The 25,223-nt window shown below is 40.6% G+C and overlaps 1 protein-coding gene across 2 annotated transcripts in view; it reads right to left on the minus strand.

The window, feature by feature from the left end:
* The window catches only part of RPGR (retinitis pigmentosa GTPase regulator), a 131,952-nt gene that overhangs the window by 86,547 nt on the left and 20,182 nt on the right, over positions 1-25,223 (minus strand). For both annotated transcript variants that reach the window (XM_088451688.1, XM_088451689.1), the window contains exons 3-8: positions 22,639-22,731; positions 14,575-14,637; positions 13,068-13,226; positions 9,438-9,587; positions 4,506-4,664; positions 690-845 (exon numbers count right to left, since the gene is read on the minus strand). In XM_088451688.1, coding sequence (XP_088307814.1) covers positions 690-845; positions 4,506-4,664; positions 9,438-9,587; positions 13,068-13,226; positions 14,575-14,637; positions 22,639-22,731 — 780 coding nt within the window. The remainder of the gene's footprint in view (positions 1-689; positions 846-4,505; positions 4,665-9,437; positions 9,588-13,067; positions 13,227-14,574; positions 14,638-22,638; positions 22,732-25,223) is intronic.

Here is a 25,223-nt window from a genome sequence, read left to right on the forward strand (position 1 = left end):
CCCAAGATATTGAATTATAATCTGCAAATATTAACAATATAGATAAAAACAAAATCATACCTGCAGGATGATTATATTATAAATATATAGAACTGTTCAGGGGCGTTTCTATAATGGGTGGAGGGTGTGTGGGGCACACGGGCCCCTGGATCCAGGGGGGCCCACACTGCACATCCTGCACCCATATTTTTAATACTTACCACTGTTCCGCCACTGTCAAAATTGCCTGGAAATTGGCCGCGTAGGTAGGGAAGGGAAAACACCGGGAAAATGGACGAGGCGCCATTTTCCCGGTGACTTGGTCATGTGCTATAGGCTCTGGGCACACTCTAGTGCCCAGAGTCTACCAGTGCGGCGCTACACTCTGTGCGCTGCCGGCCGCCTGAGAGAGAGGAGGGAGCCCCGGACAGAGACTGCACACGGGCCCCCTCCTCTCTTGAAATGCCCCTGGAACTGTTACACTCCAACTAACCTACAGCAGGTCACCTTGTTAATATTATTAACATTCATTTATAGGGTTCATGGAAAAGGATGGACTGAATACATTAACAGTGATAATACTGTAAATTAATACATTTCAAGTACAAACACACAATGGGCCATCATAAAAAATAAGTAAGTGGCACTCACATCACATGTACAAAAGGTTTGTGTTTTGTGGAATATGTAGATAATATCTGCTCACCGACCTGTAATTACTGCAGTGTGGTTTTCCCCACAAGCTACATATCGAATTTTATATGGCTTCAAAGCATCTACTACTTTGGGTGTATTTGTTTCAAAAATAAAAGTGCCATGTCCTAGCTGTCCAAACTGACCAAGACCGAACGTGTAGACTTCTTTGTCTGAAAGGAAAGAAATATCACTTGTAAAAACCAGAACCAGTTGTCCTGACCTGCAGACATAAATGGGAAAACTCGGTTGTGAAACCATATAATGAGCACAGTAGAGGAGAACTATATCTTAAAAACACATAAAGCAGCAAATAGTCATATTTCAGTAGATTTACTGTTCCTATTAAAGACAAAAAATTAGTTAAGAGAAGGAATTCTCCTGTTTTGTAAAGTGTTTTATTCCTAATAGGAATTATGATCATTTAATAATAATTTATTTGTAACTTAATGGACTGCCCAGAAGAAATTTTCATACAACTGTATGAAAGTCTTTGAAACCCAAAATAAATATGATTAGGCATACATACCGAATAGTGAGATACTTCCCACTACCTGGGCAGACTCAACGGGGTAAATTTACCTTGATGGGAGTTCTATTTAAGAAGTGATGTTGCCCTCAGCAACCAATCAGATTCTACTTCTCATTTATCTAGCACCTTCTAGAAGATAATACCTGGAATCTGATTGGTTGCTATGGGCAACATCACTTCTTAATAGAACTCCCATCTTAGTAAATTTACCCCAACAAGTTCAACAGCAGCAACAGGATAAAGGAAAGCGCTCAGGCTATGGGATATTTCACACACAACGTTTTTGTCCATCCGGCAAAAAAAGACGGATTTTTACCGTTATTTAACATCAGTGGATGTTACAAATATATTAGGGCTGCCACATCGTAAACATACCCCCATGACTCCGTGGATTTGTCTCACCAGCAATGCAGGATGGTGATAGCACTATGATGGTGCGGTGTCATTTTGTGGAACATTTATTGGGTCCCTTGAAAAAAAAAAAAAAGATGTTGTGGACATTCTAAGCACGTCGACATTTCATCAGTATTGACATGATGAATGTCAGTGTGGTCAATGTCGACATGCCAAGAATGTCAACATGTTGCGTATCGACATTACAACAATGTCGACATTCACATGTGAATGCCAGGTACAGGGATCGCTTCAAAAAAATACAGCACATGATTACAGCTCATGCCCGATTGGTGCGCTCTACTCACACAGACAGAGTAAGTGAAATTAGTGTGGCGGCACCATACCACCTCATTTGTATAGACGAGCCCTACACCATTTGTATTGTATAACTCATAGCACAGGAGATTAAAATCTCTTTTTGAAAACTTTCCAGTACTTACAGTAGGGTTCTACATTGACTGCAATAAAATATGTGACTTAGTATTTCTCTAAAACATAATTCCCACCTGTACTGTAAGTCTGTATTTCTGCTTGGCCAAACAATGCTGCTGCGAAGAGGATATTGTGTGCTTATCTGGTTCAAAACACCTGATACATAACACTGAAGCAAATGAAAGTTAACACTCAAAATAAATTATGGCTTGTATATTTAAATCAATTCCAAAGTGTATTTCTTAACGCTACATTCTCAATTACAGCTGTGGAAAATTTAAATCCCATTTTAGAGTCAAAAGAAAAGAAGATTGAAGGGCACCCTCTCCTGGGCTTCAGCAGAGTTACATCAATACATGAAAGATTTATAGTACAATGTGAGCCAAGCTTCACAGCGCATCACAAAAAGGTACAATCATTTTCATTATTTAAAAAAAGAAATTCGGTTATCAAGGGTAAGTAGTGGATTTTACATGAAGGTAGGTTTGTTGCCCTCACTGGATGAAAGTAACAATGGGTAAAAGCATAGAAAAGTCTATTTTTCCTTGTTTAAAACACAGAAAAATATAGTTACTGAATTGTGTTGTGATAAGAAAGCCTATATATACTGTATGACATATATTATTATAAATAAGTAACCTGCTAAGTTCTATTTTTATTATATTGCCAATATAATTCTCCCTATATGTGGTGGTGCTATATATATATATATATATATATATATATATATATATATATATATATATATATATATATATATATATATGAGAATATTGATAATAATAAAAGCCTATAAAATAGTGACTGAGTGCCATCGCCTTTTTGAATTTGCTTATATTATGCTATATAACAGATGTATAAATCCAGCACAGCCTAACATTAGAAGCAGAATGGGTCATACCGAAGAGCTCAGCACCTTCAATGTGACACTGACACAAGATGCCATATTGTCAGCAAATCCGTTCAACAAATTTCTGCCCTGCTAGAACTGCCCCGGGCAACTGTATGTGCTGTTATTGTGAAGCGGAAACATCTAGTAGCCATAAGCCACAACAGCTCAGCAATGAAGCAGTAGGCCTCACAAGCTCACAGAATGGGACTAGTCAGTGCTGAAGCACGTAAACATTGTGTGTCCTTGGTTGTAACACTCACTATTAAATTCCAAACTGATTCTGGAAGAAATTCCTTTATAAGACCCGTTTGTCGGGAGTTTGATGGATTAAGTTTCAATGACTGAATGACTGAGTCATACATAAGCCTCAGATTACCTTGCGTAATGCAGAATGTCAACTGGAGTGGTGTAAAGCACAGAGTTGTTGAACTCTAAAGAAGTGGAAATGTGTCCTCTGGAGTGACTAATCACACTTCACTATCTGGCTGATAAGTCTGGGTTTGGCGGATGTCAGGACACGGTTTCTTGCCGGAAGGTGTACTGCTAATTTTAAACTTTCGGTGGAGGAGTAATGGTCTGTGGCTGCTTTTCTTTGTTTGGGCATGGCCTCTTAGTTACATTGAAGGGAAATATTAATACTGCAACATAGAATCACAGTCTAGAGCAGAGGTTCCCAAAGTCCGTCCTTACAGTCCACATTTTAGGGATATCCAAGCTTGAGTCCAGATGGTTAAATCAAATAGATTGAATTAAGTCACCTGTGCTCAAGCATGGATATTCCTAAAACGTGGACTGTAATGGCGGACTTTGGGAACCTCTGGTCTGGAGAATTGTGTGCTTCAATTTTATGGTAACAGTTTGGAGAAGAACATTCCCTGTTTCAGCATGATAGAGTTTGGTGTGGAAGAACTTGACAAGTATGCACACAGTCCTGACCTTCTACCCAATTAACACCTTAAGCTGGGTAGATATATCTGCAGATGATGGTTTGTTCATACACACTGAACAACCATCATCTGTCCGAGAGTTTTGCTGGCCGGGGGTCGCATCGCGCCCTCTCCCCCCGGCCTCTGCTACAAGTGTACAAGTGGTCGGCTGAAGATATGTCTGCCATCGTCTGTGCAGCGCAGCCAACATGAATGACATAGTTCTCAGACATATCGCTGGTACACACTGGCCGACGGGCACACAATATATTAGCCAAACAATTGATGGGCCAATACAACTGCCAGTTTGTACAAAGAATTAGGGATGAATTAGATTGTAGACTATGAGCACGGTTTTATCACACAACATCAGTGTCCAAACTCACAAATGTTCTTCTGTCTGAATGAATGCGAATCCTCTCAGTCATGTTCAAAAATCTAATGTAAAGATTTCCCACAATAGTGGAGATAGCAGCATAGGGAGCATCAACTTCATATTAATGTCCATGCTTTTGGAACAAATATGTATGATTGTGATGTCCGGATATTCCACACTACTACACAGTCATGTTATATAATGCATGGTCTTCCAGGATAGGATGAATATCACTCATAGTTAGCAATCACAAATTACAGTAAGAACCTGATTACAAACCTGTCACAGCAATGGTGTGACCTCCACCACAGGAGACCATCTTTACCTTCCCAGATATCCCAGGAACACGCTGAGGCAGCTTGTGTCTCTCCAGTTTCTCAGTAGGCAGACCAAGCTTCCCGTTTTCAGGTTCACCGAAGGTGTAAACTTCACCATCTTCTGTAGAAATACAGAAAACAGAAGATTCTGTCATAACTTCAACAAAATATTGCTGACACTTTATTTTGTTATTTGTCACCAAGAGTAGTTGAATGGTGGCACATTTTTCTGACCAGCTTGTCAGCTGTTAGAAGACGATGCCTAAATAAACTGCAGTATCAGGTTAGTCAGGTCATATAGAAGTCTACAACAAAAGGCAGGAAATATTTATGGATGGTAGTAATTATAGGACTATATACAGTTTGAGTCTCCCATATCCAAAATGCTTGGGACCAAGGGTATTTTGGATATCGGAATATTCCGTTGTTTGGAATATTTGCATACCATAATGAAATAACTTGGGAATGGGACCCAAATTTAAACATAGAATGCATTTATGTTTTATGTACACCATATACACATTTTGTGGCTCAAACAAAGTTTGTGTACATACATGAAATTCATTTATGTTTTATATAAACCTTCTACACAAAGCCTGAAGGTATTTTATACAATATTTTTAATAATTTTGTGCCTTAAACAAAGTTTTTGTACATTGAACCATCAAAAAGCAAAAGGTTTCACCTTCTCAGTTATGCTAATAAAATTCCGTAATTCGGAATATTCCGTATTTCTGAATATTTGGATATGGGAGACTCAACCAGTAATAGTTTTATAATGAAAAATCAGAAACTCTATTTACAATTAATAAATTAATAAAGTTGTACCACTTAATTGATAAGTGATTCCTCCATTAATACAATGGCCTGGAACTAAAACAGTTGTATACATTAACAATTTTTATTTTGAAGCTGCCCACACATTCTGCAGTTTTAGCTATGCTAGATCATATAGACCACAAATTGAAAACGGATCCCAATTAACACCTTGGGCCGAAATCAGAGGTAAGAGTATGAGCAAATATAGAAGTATTTTGCTCCTGGAATAAACCACGTTGCAATGCAAGGGGTGCAAGTGCATTTATTTTTTGAATGCATGGAAAATACTGACTGCTTTCGCATATAGCAAACAAATATTGGGGCAGCTTTGGTTTTTACACTGAATATTATAATTACCGTATATACTCGAGTATAAGCCGAGTTTTTCAGCACATTTTTTGTGCTGAAAAAGTACCCCCTCGGCTTATACTCAAGTGAAGTGTAGCGCTGACCGGACGGAGTTCGGTCAGCGCTACACAGCACAAACACACAGCCGCCGGAGCCGGCAGCTGTGTGTTTGCTGTAATCAGCAGCCGCTGAAAGTCTGTCAGACTCTCAGCGGCTGCTGCTGCTCCCACTGCGGGAGCCATCTTCCGGCTCCCGCAGTGGGTAATGGGAGAGACGTCATGAGTAATGACGTCTCTCCCATGCACAGCGGCCGGAGGAGCTGTTAGCGGCGGGACCAGGAGCGGGAGTTTCAGGTAAGTGATTTTTTTTTTTTATTCTTATTACATCTCTCTACTCTGGGGGGGGGGGGGGGGGGGGGGGACTACAGGGGGCGATTATTACAGGGGGCACTAAAGGGGGGGATTACCACTGGGGGAACTACATGGGGGGGATTACCACTGGGGGTACTACCAGGGGGGGATTACTACAGGGGGGATTACAACTGGGGGCACTACCAGGAGGGATTACTACTGGAGGCACAACCAGGGGGAATTACTACTGGGGGCACTAACAGCTGCTACCATTTCCCACCCTAGGCTTATACTCGAGTCAATAAGTTTTCCCAGTTTTTTGTGGTAAAAGTAGGTTCCTCGGCTTATATTCGGGTCAACTTATACTCGAGTATATACGGTAAATCTTCCCCATTTGCAGTCCAACATAAATTTACCAAGGTGCAAATTGCTCCTTATTTTGCTCTTACTCTTTACTCTGAATAAGACCCCTTATATCAATTACATTAGGTTAAAAAAACCAAACAGACAATGGCCTTGATTTGACAATGAATGATGTAATAGCATGACTGCAATAATTGATGTCATAGAGTTGGGTGTTTTGTCCGAGTGCTGTATAGCCAGATCTGAACATACAGGCCAACAGAATTCTATACTGTATTAAGCTGCAAATACATGACCAGAGCCAGGAGCATGGGCAATGGATTTAGATAATTGGATCCAATGAGTACATTTGGCCATCTACCACATACCACCAGATTATGGTAATTGTCCAACTGCAATTTACACCATTCCAGTCCTGATCAACTTGATTGTGTGCCTTTTAGGGACCAAACACAAAGCACAACAACCAAATTTAAAGTTCAAATTGCTGCGCATATGGGTATCTTAAAACTTAAGTTGCGTATCCACTAGCCAATAAAATGAACTATAACGATATCGTTCATTATATCGGCCAGTGGATATGCCGTCAACGACCAGCGATGTGCGCTCCCACTGGTCGTTGACGACGTTGCTCATCGCCCGTACTTGCAGGGCAACCGATATTGTCAGGTTCTGGAAGTACGGGGATGAGGGAGGGTGACGTCACTGAACGGTATCGTGATCGATCTCGTTCAGTGTGGGTGCTCAATGACGTTAATGACATTGAGCACACCAATGCCGAAGACACACTACACGATATTGCTCATGGAGCGAATCGTGTAGTGGATGTGCGCCTTTCTATTGTTCTTCATCACTCGATTGAGGATTAGAGATCAGACAAAGAATAACAAAAAGAGCATCTAGCATTACAAATATAGGCTACTGTATCGCTTATTTTAACATTTTTATTTTTTTTAAATATCAGATTTAAACCAGATACCATACTTGAACTTTCCCTGCCCTCAGAGGTGGTGGAAACCAGGCTGTATTTAAAATAATTGCTACACCTTACAGGCCCATTGTAAATGGTATAGCACTGTTGTAGACTCATATCAAAAATTTAATAAAAATATTTAAACATACAGTGACATATGCATTAAAGACAGTCCCTCGCACTTATGATTATCTAAAGATATATAATGAGGCTAAATAGAGCAGTATTAAAGGAGAAAACTGAAAAGATGACATTATACAAAGGTTAGCATTAAGGACTTTAATCATTTTTAATCCTTCCCATTTCCAGCCAGAACCACAAATCTGTCGTGCAAAGAGCGGTCACAATGGCAGTTCCGAAGTCCAGAATAAAACTGTGCTACGGGCGTACTCTACCTAATGTGCCTTTAGACATATAAGCGCATCGGCAGAGATATAAATGTATAATTTGCCCAAATATTTTGTGATTAATAAATAGCTTTTTAGAGAACGGTCAATAGCATCTACTCACCACAGTAGTATAAATTAATAAAAGCATATTTTATTTGAGAAATAGTATAGATTGTGCATTGCTGATAATTTTCCTTTAATGAGACATTGAATCGTTTTGAAGCACAGGGAGACTATAATGTAAAATGACATATTTTGAAAAGCTAATACATTTTGTATGACTCTCCTTACTAAATAAATCATGGCTATGTCCATATCCAAAAAAAGATTTACTCAAACCACATTGCATGCTAAATGTTCAGTAATACCAGGTCTCTTAATGGCATATATACTGCCATTCTGTACTGTATTACGGTCTATTCTGGGTAATTAAATTTGCTTAAAAAAAAAATAGAAGTTGGGATAGGGTCTAGTGGGTGAATACAAACATTATACAATACAAATTAAGGTTTTATGTGCAGTGTAGAATATTTTTTTGCCTATATGTGTTGCTGAACTGTTCTAGAAATATAAAATACACCCTACTTATATATAGGACATAATTTTCTTTACCAGTTAAAACTTTTCAGAAAATGTTCTTAATCTCTTTATAAGCAAGGTACACAATGCTCGGTTTGAGCCCTAAAGTAATAAATGAATTATTAAGATTGTTAGAAATGGTGACCAAGCCAATGTTAAATTTTGGCCACCAAACAAAGGGACTGATTCAGCAGGGATCGCAGCTGCGTAATCACACGCAGTTCTGCTGTGAACATATCGTAATATTTGCAACCGCTCAGCCAGCATAGAGACGCCCACTACCGCTTCCTCACATCAGTAAGACCTCGCAGTCCTGCGCACACATCGGTAACAAATCGGACCTCACGTACAATTACAGCAGCTCTGACCTGTCTCAGAAATTGCAAGTCTCGCCGCACGCAGTGAGTGCACAAGCTGCGAATGCCGTCACAGTGGATAATTTATGCACGCCCATGCAAAGGAGTTTAAATGGGCAAGCACGCCTGCATTTCTCCGACCACTCCCCCGTCACCGTCCCCAAACGCTGATGTCCCATTACTTACTCTGCGATGGCTTTCTTTGTGCGTGTAATCGCAATGCTATTCTGCGCACTGTGGTGCATTCGCAGTATGCACTATCAGCCATTCTGTGCACACAGTTACAATCTATGCTGAATCAGGCCCAAAGTTCCCACTAATCAAGAGAATGACAAAGGGTGATGTGTTTTCTTTCCCTATTTAAGTTAGATGAGGAGTCCCGGAATATTTGGAGTATAACTACTTCTTGTAGGCACACTTTAAACGCATGTGGATAAAAAAAGTATACCTACATAATACTCAATAAACAATGCTGTATGACATGCTTTTATATATTGCGAGAACAGTTTAAAAAGACCTTAGGAAACAATAGCTTAAGTGCTGTAATGTGCTCAAAGTTATTACCACAAATTAAACAATTACCAACATAGTCCATGGCATTGTAGCAATAAGAGAAACAAGTAGCTATATATATATATATATATATATATATATATATTTACATTAACCACACATCACAATTTGCCATATACAGTACATGCTATGAACTTTACTTACGTGTTACAAATGCGGAGTGGTAATAGCCACAGGAAATCCATGAAATCGGCTTCCCAATATCCACTTGGTGAGGGGTACAGATATTTTTCTCATTAGCAAGGCCAAGCTGACCTTCCACATTTTCACCCCACATGAAAAGCTTACCATCCACTAGGATAAAATAAATCAGAAATATTGCTCTAGTACAAACTAATATGTGTGATTTATAGGTATACAATTTTCTCTTTTACAATGAATCAGAATGATGTTTTGTTCCCACAAGGACTAAAGGAAGGTCCACTTCACGAGACTGTAAGTAGAATGGGATTTGTCTCACAGCACCTGCTATGTATTGCTTGCAGTAACCTACAACTGTCTGTCTGTACAAAGTAGCCTGGATTCTTATGCATTTAAAGCAACATTCTGCTTCATCCCCTTAAAAATCCAGCAAAAATACAGACATTTCATGCAGCGGTCAATGATTTTTTTTTTTTTTTCATTTATTCAGTATACACTCACATATTACATAAATTATATAATAGTTTCAGCATTTTATCTGCAATAAATAAGTCTGCAATAATTGCACGAATACTATATATATCTATATAGTAAGTTAGCGTCTCTGTGTGTCCTTTATGCACGGCCAGAGTTTTGGATCTAGCTTCACCAAATTTGGAATGGTGGTGTAGTGTGACCAGGGTAAGCTTTTTGCCAAGGTTGAACTTCGTCAGGGCTCCTTACACTACACAGTAAATGTCCCTTACACATTATGCCCCCCCCCAGCAACTCACCTCCCCCTGTCCCTCCAGCAGCGTCTCGCCTCCCCCTGTATGCCATCAGCAGCCAGCAGGTGTGGATTTGGTGCGGGCCGCCAGCTGTTATAAATAGGCAGTGGCAGATATGGACAGACAGCACAATTTGAATCTGCCACTGGTCAGTAGTAAATCGGAGATTGCAGACTGGCAGCCAATCAGGAGCCGCCACTATCTCTCCCAGCTGAAACCAGCTGGCGGGCTGGCACCAAATCAACACAGCTCACACACAGGCTCCCCCTTGGCGACCCTGACTGGACCAGCCCACCTTTTGTGCGTGACTGGGTAAAAAAAACACATACAGTTGCCCCCACACAGAGCCCATTCACATTATGCCATACAGTGGTACCCCTTATACACATTATGCCAGGCAGTAGTAGTGCCCCTTATACATTATGCCACACAGTTAGGCCCCTTACACTACATAGTAATGTCCCTTACACATTAAACCACAAAATAATGCCCCCCCCTCCAGGAACTCATCTCCCCCTGTCTCTCCAGCAGCGTCTCGCCTCCCCCTGTGTGCCATGAGCAGCCAGCAGGTGTGGATTTGGTGCAGGCCGCCAGCTGTTATAAATAGGCAGTGGCAGATATGGACAGACAGCGCTGGCACACTTTGAATCTGCCACCGGTCACAAGCCAATTGGAGATTGCAGACCGGCAGCCAATCAGGAGCCGCCACTATCTCTCCCAGCTGTAATCAGCTGGCACCAAATCAACACCGCTCACGCACAGGCTCTCCCTTGGCGACCCTGACTGGACCAGCCCACCTTTTGTGCGTGACTGGGTGCAAGGGGAGTGGCGGGCCACAGAGGTAGCTTGGGTACCATAGCAGCCTCACCCCTTGTACCCACGGTAGTTACGCCACTGTCTGCATGCATGTTAGCAAACAGCCGGGTCGAGGACAATGTAAACAAATAAAGGCTGCAGGTGTACTTCAGGGTAAAGTCTTCAACCAGGGTACCGTCAGGTATCCAAGCTAGAGCTGTATATATATATATATATATATATATATATATATACACATATACATACATACACACACACATACCACATACTTGCTTTACTAGCATGAAAAGCATTGCACAGATTTTTAGTATGACAGCAAGAGAAAAATAAACTGAAAAACAAACATAATGTGGTGGTAAGATTATATATATATATATATATATATATATATATATATATATATATATATAGTATGGGTTTAGCTATTGTGTATCCTAATAAAGTACTAGCTGTGCACATTTGGCACTGTGACATTAAGTACAGATGCAACATCACAGAGACAAACTGAGTGATCGAACAGCTCTCTTCCAGCATATTAATCATAATGTCCATGTGATCCATCTATGCAAGTGGCAAAATCATACACTAGGTATGAAGAGATGTACACCCACAGAGAACTCCCCAATTGAGGCATGCTCTCCATTCAGGGAAAGGTAAAGGACCCTCCCTTCTTACCGCTGCCATTAATTCAATGATCAATTGCTTCCACAGAGTTCAGTGTTTAACATGCTGGGGAGCATTAGGTCACAATAACTACAGATTAGCAATCACATGTTGTTCATTACACATGTAAAAAGGCTGCACGGACACAGCTTATCCAAGGGTTGGGTATGGGAGGTCGTTCAAACACAGACAGCGGTATCCCGATGCTTAGACTCCTGACAGGGGCTCTGTAATTATTCTATCTCTCCCCCTCCTAACCTTAATCCTCCCTTCCTGCATCCTAGGCCTAACCCTCCCCCCTTAGTGCCTAACCCTAACCCCCCTGGCGGAACCTAACCCTAAAAGCGCCCCCAACCCCCTGCAGCCTAACCTTCCCGGTGGTGGCTAAACCAGACCTTCCCCCCCCCACGGCGTAAAGCTAACTCGGCCCGCTATACTTATGTTCGGGATGCCGGCTGTCGGCATCTCAACTGATGTCAGGATTCCCGGCGCCGGTGTTCTGGCCGTGGGTCGGAATTTTGACTGCTGGCAAAGTAACTACATCCCCATTTGAATAGTAATGTGTGCTTTCTATTGCAGTACTCCGATAACAATGTGGTGATTGATGAATTCCAACTTCAGAGAGAGAGAGTCTACAAGCACAACGCAGAGAGGCAAGTCCCAGACTAAATGAGCTACTCAGTGGCAGGACACAAATCTACAGTTGATATTTATTGGGCAAACTAAGGTATGAGATAGGGAGTCATAACCTTAAGGGTTTGGCAATTAGTGATTCACAAATGAACAAATAATTTTATTAAGGAAAAATCTAGCTAATATAGCTCTTATTAATTGTCATCTATATTAACGCTACTTAAACATACAAACAAATCAGTATTATACTATTCAACTATTCACCAATAAAGAACACATTAAATTACCCCGAAGATTCTTGTTATGATTATATTTGAGGTAAAGTCACCAACATGGGATCACCGATTATTGTGATTTCTCTGATATTTTGCGTCTCTGTACCCTCTATTAATTTAGGTTTTTGGTAGTTTATTATTAAGCTGTTTTTTCTTAGACAAACTCACCTCTCTACATGAACCTGGCAAGGACTTGAGTAAAGTAGCGCACTATAGTAATAATGTACTCTCAGTGCTGATGGACAGCACGTACGTTACCAGTTTGTGTAGCATATCATGTCCAATGGCCTGAACATCAACTTATTGTTTTAGCACCAGGAAGAAAACAATACCTGTAAGTTGGGTTGAAGAGTTTTCCATGTATGGAACTTTAAAATTCTTAAAACATTAACTGCTTTTTTTTCATTTTAATAAATGATCAGTTGAAACACATTAATGAATGAATACAGAAGTGTTATGTGTCAATATACGTCTCCTACCAGTTAGGGCTGCTGATGTATTTGATCCAGCTGACAGCTGTTTGATTTTGTCCTGGGTGTTAAAGAAAGTAATTTCATGAAAACTTGTCCTTTCTGTAGTGTCACCGAGCCCCAGCTGTCCTTCACTGTTCCATCCAGAAGAGTAAACCTTTCCTTGTTCTGCAAGAGATAAAGCACCACACACACTCACATTTTCTGTATAGAGCTCTGTTACTAAACTGCACAGGCCCTTCTGCTCCTCATCACATGCTGCAGCAACCTCGGCTAGACTAAGCGGACAGATTCATCACCCATTATATATGTTTGGCCAGCAAGACGTCAGACAGATGCTTCAGGATATATAAATCTGCTCAGAAGCCGGGTGCATAGTATATTTACAATACATATAAAAGATAAGTGAGGAATATAGATAGAACATGATGAGCAAACACAAAACACATTGTCATTTTAATTTGGAGAAGGGGGGTATTTATCAAAGCTTGTATAGATATAAAATTGTGAGAGATAAAGTACTAACCAATCAGCTTCTTATGTCTAAATGTAAGTTAAGGTGGGTACACACCTGAAAGATTTATCTGCAGATTGAGTGATCTGCAGGTATATCTTTAGATGATGGTCGTTCAAACACAATGAATGACCGTCATCTATCCGGCAGCCGCGGTTCCCGCTGGCAGGAAGGCGGGGCTGGGGCGGGGCCACACCCCTCCCCGCAGCTGCCACTGTGTGTGTACGGGCGATCTGCAGACATATCTGTCTATCGGCTGGGCAGCACAGCCAATGCGATATGTCTGTGAACGACGCAGACAAATCGCCTGTACACACTGGCCGATGGCCAGCAGATATATTGGCTGATCAATTAATCGGCCAATATATCGGCCAGTGTGTACCCAGCATTAGAAGCTGATTGGTTAGTACTTTTCACTCACAATTTTATCTCTCTCCAAGCTTTGATAAATACTCCCCTTAAACACTATAAAGGTGTGTGTACAACTATACAGGCACACAAATATGTATGTTCCTCCTTTTCAGGAACAAACATATCTAGTTCCCTGAAATGCATCAGTGCTTCTCATTTTGTATCCTTATATTTTGTGCAATGATCAGTGTTACTTCTGAAAGATCATGCACCGTGGCAAGAATCAGTATGTAATGCCAGCTGTCAGGATGCCACATGTCAGAATACAGACAGCGGCATCCCGATGGTTGGTATCCCGACAGAAGTCACTTACCCTTCCCCCCCCTAATCCCAAACCTCCCTTTTTGTAGCCTAACCCTAACCTTCCCCATCAGTGCCTAAACCTAACCCTCCCTCCTTACCTCGTTCGGGCTGGCGTCCTTCGGCATTCCGGCGTCGGGATTAAGATAGGCGTCGGTATTTCGCCACCTATCTTAAGTCCCTTGTTGGGATTCCCCCAGTGGCTATGTCATTCTGCAGGATTGTTATCATTTGTAGGATATTTATATCATTCTGTCTGTATAAAATATACGTTTATGAAAACAATTTTACCTGTACAAACCAAAGAGTGATTTCTTCCACAAGCAGCAAATTTTACTTTTTCTGATTTTAATCCTGCAGAAAAAAGAAACACACAAGTAAATATTCTCAATCAACAACATTAACGGATATATCTACTCCAGGTTTTCGATCATAATAAAGATCTCCAGGAATTTCCTCCCTTCCAGGATTCCTCATTACCCAACCAGCAGGACGGCTGAACTTCATTAATGTACACACTAATCACACTCATATAGTATAATCTTGGTTACGAAGAGAAACTATCTACATAGTCCCATTCAATTTGAGGAACCACCATACAATTAGATTATTCATGTAAATTATAGCAATGGGACAGTGAAAAATTTTACTAATAAATGCTTATGCAGCCAGACAGCAACTGAAAATAAAATATTTGTTCAGACCTGCAGGGAAACAGGTTACCATCAGGGCCGCCATCAGGGGGGGTACTGCCGGGACTGGAGTCCCGGGCCCAGACACTGGCAGAACGGGAGAGGGCCCGCGCCCGCTCCTACCCCCAATGCACAGCCCGCACTACCCCCCACCCTTCCCATGGGCCGTTTCCCCTCATCTCCTCTTCAGCCTCGGAATGCAGTGGGGGCGGAGCCAATGCGGTAAGCCCCGTCCCCACAAATTGTGTCATTGCAGAGGGGGCGGGCCTAATTATATGAGGTGCCCGTCCTGATTAGCAACCTCCTGTTGCATCTAAATGTAAGTCATAAGTATGTATGTAAGCGTCTGTGTTAGTGTGTATATATGTGTATGGATATTAGTGTGTATACTGTATATATAGAGCACTTACCACCAACATCATCTGAGAAAACAGTTGTTTAATCTTAATAAACTAAGTGCTGGAGATTTGTGACAACACTGAGGATAGACAATAATGGCTGAAAGGCTATGAACGCAAACGGGCAGCATATACAGTTCTAACCAGTAATGCCGGGAATACCCTTCACTGACAACTACAGTTACCTAATACTGAATTACTACCTAATGAGCTAACTGGATGCTACTATTCAATAAACTTCATAGTAATTAATAAGTGCACCATCGTAGCTTGGCCATGTGCATAGAGAGACTAATAATGGTTAATTAGAATGTAAAATTAAGTGTCCTAAACCCCTACTTAGGGCAGTGTAGTGTTAGTCATTAGGGGAAGCTTTTGGAGATAGTAATATTGAGAATACTGTATGTATAGAAGTATTTTACTGCTTAACTTTGTGACATTAAATTATATTTCCGGTCATTTGTTGGGCATGTTTTGGCATCATCTAGAATGTGTGTTTTAATGTTTAACAAAGATATTACATTGATGCTTGCCTAACTGTGTCTAAAGCCAAACAGGTTTTATAACTAAGGTAGCGATCCAGTCAAATAAAACAGAATTTTCCTTTATTATCCTGTGTGATTCTTAGGTCTGTGGTCAGTTTACCTTCACCTTTCTGCCAGGGAAGAAAGAACCTGTTGCATTTGAAGGAACCTACCCGAAATACTGGATAACAATGGTGGGTGTCACATATGATAGCTATCAATATATATAATAAATAGAATAAATACATTATTGCAGGTATTTTTTTAAAAAGGCACCCATTTGTGATTAGAGAACCAGGGTCACCATAATATCAGTAAAACGTGGCTTTTCCATCTCCTGCAACTGAACAGACTCCACAAATAAAGATATAAATGTAATAAAGTTCTAATGCAGTCCAGATGCCCAAATGCTGGAAACAACATAATGTCACAATGGATACTTAGAGGTCAAAAAATTAAATCAATGGGGAACCTGAGAACTCAACTAACTATTACTTGAAACTAGTATCTCCTGCCATCTTCATAATGACTATGACCAACAAGCCTAGCTGCACTCCTTCTCCCACCAAGGAGACAACTAAATTCTCACCTGTCTAATTCGATAATTTGATTAGCCATGAACTATGCTGCACGACTTTAAACCATCGGTAGAAATCTATATTAAATTATAGAGGGTTTTAATGGGAGTTAACGTGGCTTTTAGTCCAGAAGAGAGTTACAAGTGTTTTTTTTTCATTAATTTACAAGCATGTATAGCTTGAAAATCACATTTTAAAAAATACCGGGCAAATTTATAAACGAGTTTTATCATTCACAACGAGTGATAAAACTCATTGCATATGATAAATGGTGCTTCTTCAAACAGATGACAGTTGGGAGCTGATTGACTTGAGCACCATTATCATACGCAATGGGTTTTATCACTCGTTGTGAATGCTTGATAAATAAGGCCCACTGTCTGCACTTTTATTTGCTGAAATACACGTTTAGGCTGTCATTGTTTAGACATTTATAAAAGTTAAAAAAGTCAAAGATTTGACATAATCTAACTGCCTCTAATACTTTGCTTATGGTGACCAACACCCTGCTACTGTGTCCTGCTATCTTATTTGTTTCTTTTTCTGGGTTCATGACTTAACATAGTTCGCATACTGCGGAAATAAGTGTGACTTTCCATTTGTAATTGAACTGTGCGGCTATCACTAGTGAGCTTAATAAAAATATACCACGAAATGTGGGATATTAATGTAACACGGAACTTCACACTACGGAACTCAATTCTAATAAGTTTGCCCTAAGTGTTAATAATCTTTATAATGGACCTTCCCAAGGAGGGGTGGCTTTGAAGGCATCTGGAGGTTATGGGAACTGTGATGTGATCAATCCCTCCCATTGGCGAAACGTACGTCATTACTGTCAGGTCATGTGCCGAGCACCAACCCGTGAATCAGTATGGAAGGATCTCCCCAGTGACCAGAGCCTCCAGGACGTGTCCTGAGTATAGTACAGCCACCTTGATTTAGCTGCCCACACAGCAACTCCTCAGTGTTTGGACATCTGTTCACATACTACCGGAGCCAATCCTATATATACCTCGAGTTGACTTACCATCTAGCTACCAACCGTACTCCAGGTAACCCTTTCAGGCACTCTCTCAGTCCGCCCTGCCTGGCACACCCTGCAATGTCTCAGCTATCAGGGTGAGTTTAGGCTGTGCGCATTGACAGCAGAGGTGCCCCTATTCCCTTCCTTCCCACCAGCAGTCGACCCTGTTCTCTCATCCATCGTCCGCTGTATTACACAAGACGATGTGACAGCAGAGACGGGGGATGAAGCAGTCTGGGCTTCTCTGTGTACCTTTCTATCCAAACTGGCATTTTTCTGTATTAATCTCATGTAATCATGTGGTTATTATTTCTGGTACACTGACAAGATAAATTTTTTAATGCTACATTGTTTGGATAACAAGGTTATGTTGTGGTAATACTATTTTTGGCATTATTCATACAGGAGTATTTTAAGGAAAGGAAGGATATTCAGTAGTTTTTGTGGACTCTGAATTTAGAGGTCATAATCCAACTTTAATTCAGAGATACCTAAATAAGATAAACACTTGTCTGATTAATAACCTGGATACAGGTTTAAATTTATTGCAGGTATTGTGTTTTTCTTATGTTTTCTGGAACGGTAATAGTTACTCACTAGCAGTAACTTATGTGTTCTTTGATAATTTTTCTCTGAAAAAGTGGCTGTGTGGCTAATAATTTTGATTTGAAGTCTAGAACTTTTATAATTGTGGCTACTCAATATTACTATACATGTAAATATGGGGTTGTGCTCTTTATATTTGAAATTCACCTGGCATATAAATTTAAATAATTTACTCGGGGACAGGAGTCCACACTGGATTTTGCTCTGAAGTTACCACACATGGTTGTGATTCTGTGTGTGTCGCAAGTAGTTTTGCAATTACGTCTGTGCAGATATGCTAATGCAGCAGGAGGCATCACACCCCCCTCCCACAATGGCAGCGACACGCCTCCATTTCAGTAAACAGATGGCATCGCCGCCCCCTCCACGTCCACAAATGGCAGAAGACTGTCAATCACTAACAGTCTGCTGCCAGCCTCCATGCGGGATCGCAGACCCGTTTTGCTCATGAACGGGTCATGTGAATGCACAGATTCCCGATCATCAAGAATCTGCATTCAGCTGAATAAGGCCCTCTATCTTGTGTTATGGGAATGCATCCTTTCCCTGTGTTACGCAGTCTTCCTTCCCTCTTTCTGTTGGCTGATCTATCATTTCCTCTGTCTAAAATTTTATCAAAACCGATTAACTTTGATTTTCTGATTGCCCAAAATTAAACAAAAAAATTAAGTAATGGTCTTTCATTTATCTGGATTTAAGTTAAAGTTGAAAACGAATTATACAAATAAGCGGAGATGTAGTTGTAATAAAGATGGCTACCAGCTCCCACTGGCTTTGTATTACTGAGACGTAATAAGATGCAAGCAGCAGAAATGTTGTGGGCTTTGTGTTTTTTTCCTTTTAACAAGAGAAATAAATTCACAGCTGCATGCAAAATTCATTTCAGTAATGTTTAGTGAGAATCACAAAAGACTTATGAGAATCTGTTTATTATTAGTACTGATACCAAGAAAGAACGTAGCTTTAGAGGTTTGCTTTTCCTTGTGTCTCTACCAACATGATGATAGGCAGAAACATCATCAATGTAAACAGGCCATTTGTCAGTGAAGGTTATTTTGTAATGGTTACAAATTGGAATGCTCTGAAGACTGATTGGCTGGGGTGAACCACATTGTTTATTTGGGGGGGGGAAGAACAATCATAGCAGCATATGAGGGCACTGGCAGACATACATACTGTACAGCATTGTGTGGTTTGATGTGAAGCAAGGTGCTCTAAGGTTTCTATTCTTGCATCAAGTCAATATTATTTTCAATCAAAAAGTAACAGTAAATGTCAGCATGAATGAAACTAACCACAGAGTAGTGACATATAATAATAATTAGGAAAAAATATATTATTGGTATCAAACACATAAAAAAAGAGTTACCAAAGACAAGTATTCTTATTACGGCAATTTAAATCTACTTTATTTAACAGATTCCTATATTATGCCACTTAGCTAATCTCTAATGTGTGACCCATATACTTCTAGGAAATACATACAGAATGGTTCTGGGGCTCCAATTATGACCCAAAGAACATTGGTTTGGAATCGTTGGTATGTTCTGAACTGGATTGGTATATCCTTTAGACAGTCATTATGTCGATTAGATTGGTGACAGTGTTAAGTGGAACACGGGATGCTTTACCATTATGTTTGAAGTTCTACAGCCAACACTGTTAAATTGCAATATAAACATGCCGGCATCCTGTGTTGACCTAACAGTGGGCTTGATTCAGAGCCGGACGCACTTTCAGAGCGCTCGCTCTGAATCAGGGCGGCATTTTTTTTTTTGTGAACCGGCCTCCTCACCACTCGCTAAGCTGTGGGTGACCACCCACAGCTTTTGCGAGCGACCAGGTGATGGTCACGACCATCGCGCTTGCGAAGAGACCCTTGTGGTAGGGTCTTGTCCATCGCAAGCCCCAGTGAGCTTCCGGCTTTAATAGAGCGGGAAGCTCACTATTGAGGCCGCCCCCAAACAGCAGACGTTCCTTCGGGAACGCCTGCGTTTGGCCAGCCACCCTCCCTGCCCGCCTCCAAAACGAGACGAGCTGTCAATCAAAATCGACAGCCATCCCGTTTTGGTGCGAGACCCGTAGCGAAGGAGCGCCCCGTCGCTGGCCGGGTCTCACGCATGTTGGAGCCGGCTCTGGTGTGCGTATGCGCAGTGAGGGATCATTGACCCGCTTGCGAACGCTGTGCGCTCGCGAGCGGGTCTGAATCAGGCCCAGTGTCCCCACTCTCATTGTGAACATTCTCGATCTCCCAACTACACAACTACATCCCATTTTGGACTGGTTAGTGATCAATTTCTTTTTTCATTTTCAATGAGAAGACAATTTTCTTTCGGACCAATCACATCTTAAATATAGGTTTTTACTGGTAAATTCTGTAATTAGCATCCCAATTTTCAACAAAAATAACAGCAAATATAACATTTAAGTAAACTTTTTGGCAATTTTTTTTTTTTTTTAAAGCAGCGACTTCACCTACTTACCCAAAATATCAAGGACGCTCATCTAATACACACATACTCTTCGCTGCTGCGGTCCCTGATTAAATCAAATTCCCTCTCCCTGTCATCCTATTAATGCAAGCTGACGATGTCTAAACTCCTGGCACCAACGGTTATTATGCTATGATCATTGCACTGGCAGCTCAGATTTGAGTAATCAAAAGGACAGGAGACAGAGACAAAATAGTGATCTTTATGGCTTACACACTAATTCAGGCCTCCTTTGTGGAGGACCAGGATTATTCAGGGACCCAAACAGTAGAGATGATAGGAATCCCAGAATTTAGGTAATGGGAGCAATAAGTGTGGTCTCATATATTTAATTTCTCCATCAAAAAATTTTATAATAATTTAAAATAATCCCTAACAACCAAGATGTGGATAGACTTTTCCTCTTCTGCAGAATAGAAGGATAATTCATTCTAAATGGCAGCAAGCAGAGTAAATGCTAAATGCTGCATAGTAGTGACACAGGACATCCAATCCTTGTTAGGATTCGTCATATTAGGCTAGGATTTTCTTGTGAAGTTACTGAGAATCACAAGCACATCTATTTACACCAATCCCCTGCTAGAGGAAATCTAGAATACAGGGAAATTACTTATTAAAACTTACATAAATAAATGGGCCATAAAACAGTCTTTGAATGGACAGTTGTGCTATGTAAGCAGGGGAGAAATTTGAATATGATTCACAGAAAAAAATAACATTATTTAAGCTATTTATGAACTGCAAGTTTAGTTTAGGAGTAATCGGACCTCATTTATGATGAGGACGTTAAGGACAGAGTAAAACTCCTTGGTTTTGAACTGACAACTATAAACCCTTTAGCTCAGTAAGAAACAGAATTTAAAGTGATTGTCTTCATCCCTTTACCTCATTACAGAAAAATAAATCTGATTTGAGAGCTGCTCTGTATAACAACGGGCATTGTGTAATTACTTTACCCTCACTCCAGTCCACAATACTCCTCACATTGGCTGCGGAAAACTTCTGTTCCTCTGCAATCTCCACATACAATCTATATTGAACCCTTGCTGTTCTGTGCTTTAGAAATGATTCTTACAGGTTTAATATACTGTACAGTAACACTTATAGGGGTATTCAATATGGGTGCGATAACATCGTTTTTTGCGTTAATATCACTTGTTTTAGTTTTACACCGTATTCAATTTCAAAGACTTATCGCAGTTTTGAAAAGTCTTTGATAAAAAACGGGGATAACTTTTCACCATTGAATAGGTGTCGAAAAAAAGGGCAGAATTGGGGTTTAGGGGTGCAGGCTTAAAAAAAATAGCCTGCACCCCTGAGATTGACATTTAAAAAAGAACTGTGTCAAAAAAGTTTTAAAAAAAAATAGAGACACCCCAAAAAATGTATTTAAAAATTGGGGTGCAAAAAAAAAAAATGGGAAAAAATTGTTACACAATAGGGAAATAGGTTCAGGGCTATTCTCCAAGTATGCGGCAGGTGTTTTCTAGAATAGATTTATAGCGGCAGGTGCACAAATGCAGAATTTTTAAAAACTTACTTTAGGGACATCAAAATATATCGCAGTACCCATTTTCATGTACTCCAAATTTGATGGAACCACTTAAAAAAAACGAAAAAAATAACCTAAGTGCTCTTCTGCATCACTTCTTCAATGTCGGGAAAAAACACCTCCTGCGGCTATTTAAATCCCCGACTTTCAATTAAAGACTAAAACGGGGGTACCCATAGTGTTCCCCCATGTTTTTACAACTTTAGGGGGGGTCTTACAATTATTTTAAGGAAAAATTCATAACTTTACGCAAATCCAACTTCGGAGTCTCCCGTTTTCGTTAATTTGATATTGAATACGGGGATAAGCGGGAGCGCGCACCATACCTTTACGCAGAAAAAAACTCCGATATGAAACGTTAACTTCGCCAGGGAAGTTAACCTTTCATATTGAATACCCCTCTTACTGTCATGAGGAAGGTGTAAAATGAAATAGCAATTTTAGCCTTTTCTAAACTACAATCTAAGGAAAAGATTTAAAACATACCTTTGACACATGTTGGTTTGTTGATGACATTGCCATATCCGATACCCAGCTGTCCCCAAGCGTTGCTGCCAAATACATAGAGCTTGCCATTTTCTGATCAAATAGGAGAGGTTAGTTTTAGAATGTTACATTCTTTTTCACAGCATTTGTAGGTGAAGAAAGCAAGATAAAAAATAATATCATTAAGAGTAATTTACTACAATAGAACTACACTTATAACTAGTTATGAGAGACACATAAAAATACAAAACAAAGAGGCAGATGGATAGTGCTCAAAAACAATTTCATGGGAAAAAGACTAAACTAAAAGTATGGATCTCCAGAACTAAGTTCAGTAACTGATAGACCAATATTTTTAGATGTTTGGTTTCCTCCATATCAGGTCAGTGCAAAAAGTTATTTGGAAAGCAGATGTGGTACCAATTTTTAATCAATTAACAAAATTGAAACTAGGGAATTGGAGGCCTGTGAATCAGACTTCAGTTGTGCGAGGAATATGATTCTAAAATATATTGTAGAAGATAATTTCAGAAGTATCAGTATGGATGCATGAAGGACCAGTTGTGTCTAACAAATAGGATGCCGTCCGCATGGAATCTGCTGAAAATATCCTCCAAAAATGGCCGCCGCCTAATAGGAGACAGACGTTAGAGGTGCTACTTGACCTCTAGTGTCCGTCAGGGAACACAGTGCAAAGCAGTCGGGAGAAGATGCAGAAAGCTGCATCTTCTCCCATATAACCCCTGGCAACGAGCATGAGGCCCCTGGCAACGGGCATGAGGCCCCTGGCAACGGGCATGAGGCCCCTGGCAATTAGAAGGTAATTGAAAAGTAATTTGAAGCTTCACTATGGGGAATAAAATGGTATATAAGGCATAACTATATGTGACATAATGTGTAATTAGCTGTACGGTGTGTAGCATAATGTGTAATGGGCATTACTATAAGGAAGAAAAATGATGTAAACTGTCTGCGGAGGATGAAGGCGCATTTTTAACTGTTCGCACTAGGAGCCAAATTGCCTACAAACGGCCCTGCACTAGTATTATCAAAATGCCATTTGGGGGTGGGCGCCAAAAACTTTTTTTGCAGGTGGGGAGCAAAATGTTTAGTTACGCCACTGCGTTCTGACTCTGACTAGTTAGGCACAGTTTCTCCATCTAAACATGACATCTGTAGCTGCGGCTATATGAGAACACAGCAGCTCTCACCGATGACCCCACAACACTCCCATAACATGCCCATGAGACACTCCTTTTTGCGTTCACTTCAGGTCACCGCCTAGGAACTCCCATACCATCTGATCCGATCGCAGCAGCATCATTGTGTGTACACTCAGGGTAACACATTTACCGTACTGGCTTTCTGAGGTTCTCGCACATGTGCAGTTGCTAAAAATCACATTGTGCAAGTTTTATGCCCAGACGCCTTGTTATTTATATTATTTATTGTTATTTATATTAAAACACTTGAAGTACACAATAAAGTGTATATTGCAGGATTATTCTGGTTAGACTTTTTTTTTGTCATTGGCTCTGTAAGCAATTATTTGGAAATCCCCCTTTCAAAATCCTGCGTTTGCCACTGCCTTTTTAAAAGAAACTGTGTCTGTGTTTATAATTGGTAGAGAACCTTATGGTATGCATACTGTATCCAGGAAACTCCTTACTGCACTTTCCAATCTCCGTGCTGCCCTTACTGATTGCTTTTGTTCAAAACACCTCTGACTAGATCAGCTCTGTACATTGTAATTTTTGCCTTCATACTACTGAAAATCCTGTTTGTACTGTATTACCTTTTTCCATTGCATCACATCTATCTACTTTACTCAATCTTCATTTTAATAACTAATTCCTGTACCAGGAAGGTACCAGGCAATCAGCTCCTAACTACCATTTCACAGGCTGTGTTTGAAAAATGACAGTTAGGAGCGGATTGGCTGGTACCTTATCTCCTTTCACTTTATCTTCATCCAAGTCGTAGTAAATAGACCCCTCTATCACACAGCCTCCACTCAAGTTTTCATCTCACTTATTACCTCACCCACAGCATGAGCACATTTACTTCAACCACCCCCTTATTCAGTGTCTACATAATCCTCTGCTTACCTACTTTTTCCACCCCTATCCTCTTCCTCTTGTCTCCTCCACTTTCTGTGCCCCCTTTTTTCTCTCACCAGTCTCCCTTCCAACCCTCTACTTCTCTCACCTACCTTTCCTGTTCCTCCACTCTCAACCACCTCCCTCCCTCCATGGCCTTGCTACCCCACCACTAAGCCCCATTCCCTACTGTCTCTGCAGGTCCCCTCCAGGGCTGCAAAGAGAAATCCTGGGCCCAAGTACAGCAACATTCTGTCCCCCCTCCCGCTGGAGATGGGCATGGCTGCACCTCTTTGTGGGTGGGTCTAGCATGTGAAAAGCACCCACTCACAGGAGCATGGCATAGCACCCAGCAGCTAGGATTAAAGTATTAACTATTAGGATGGCGGGGTAGTCCCATAATAGTCACATTTTAGCTGGAGGTATTTAGATGGTAAAATATAACAGACAAAAATTACAGTGCAACAACTTTATTTTGTACATTTC

The sequence above is a fragment of the Taudactylus pleione genome, unplaced genomic scaffold (assembly GCF_031769625.1).
Source record: "Taudactylus pleione unplaced genomic scaffold, aTauple2 ptg000026l, whole genome shotgun sequence".
Classification (NCBI taxonomy): Eukaryota; Metazoa; Chordata; class Amphibia; order Anura; family Myobatrachidae; genus Taudactylus; species Taudactylus pleione.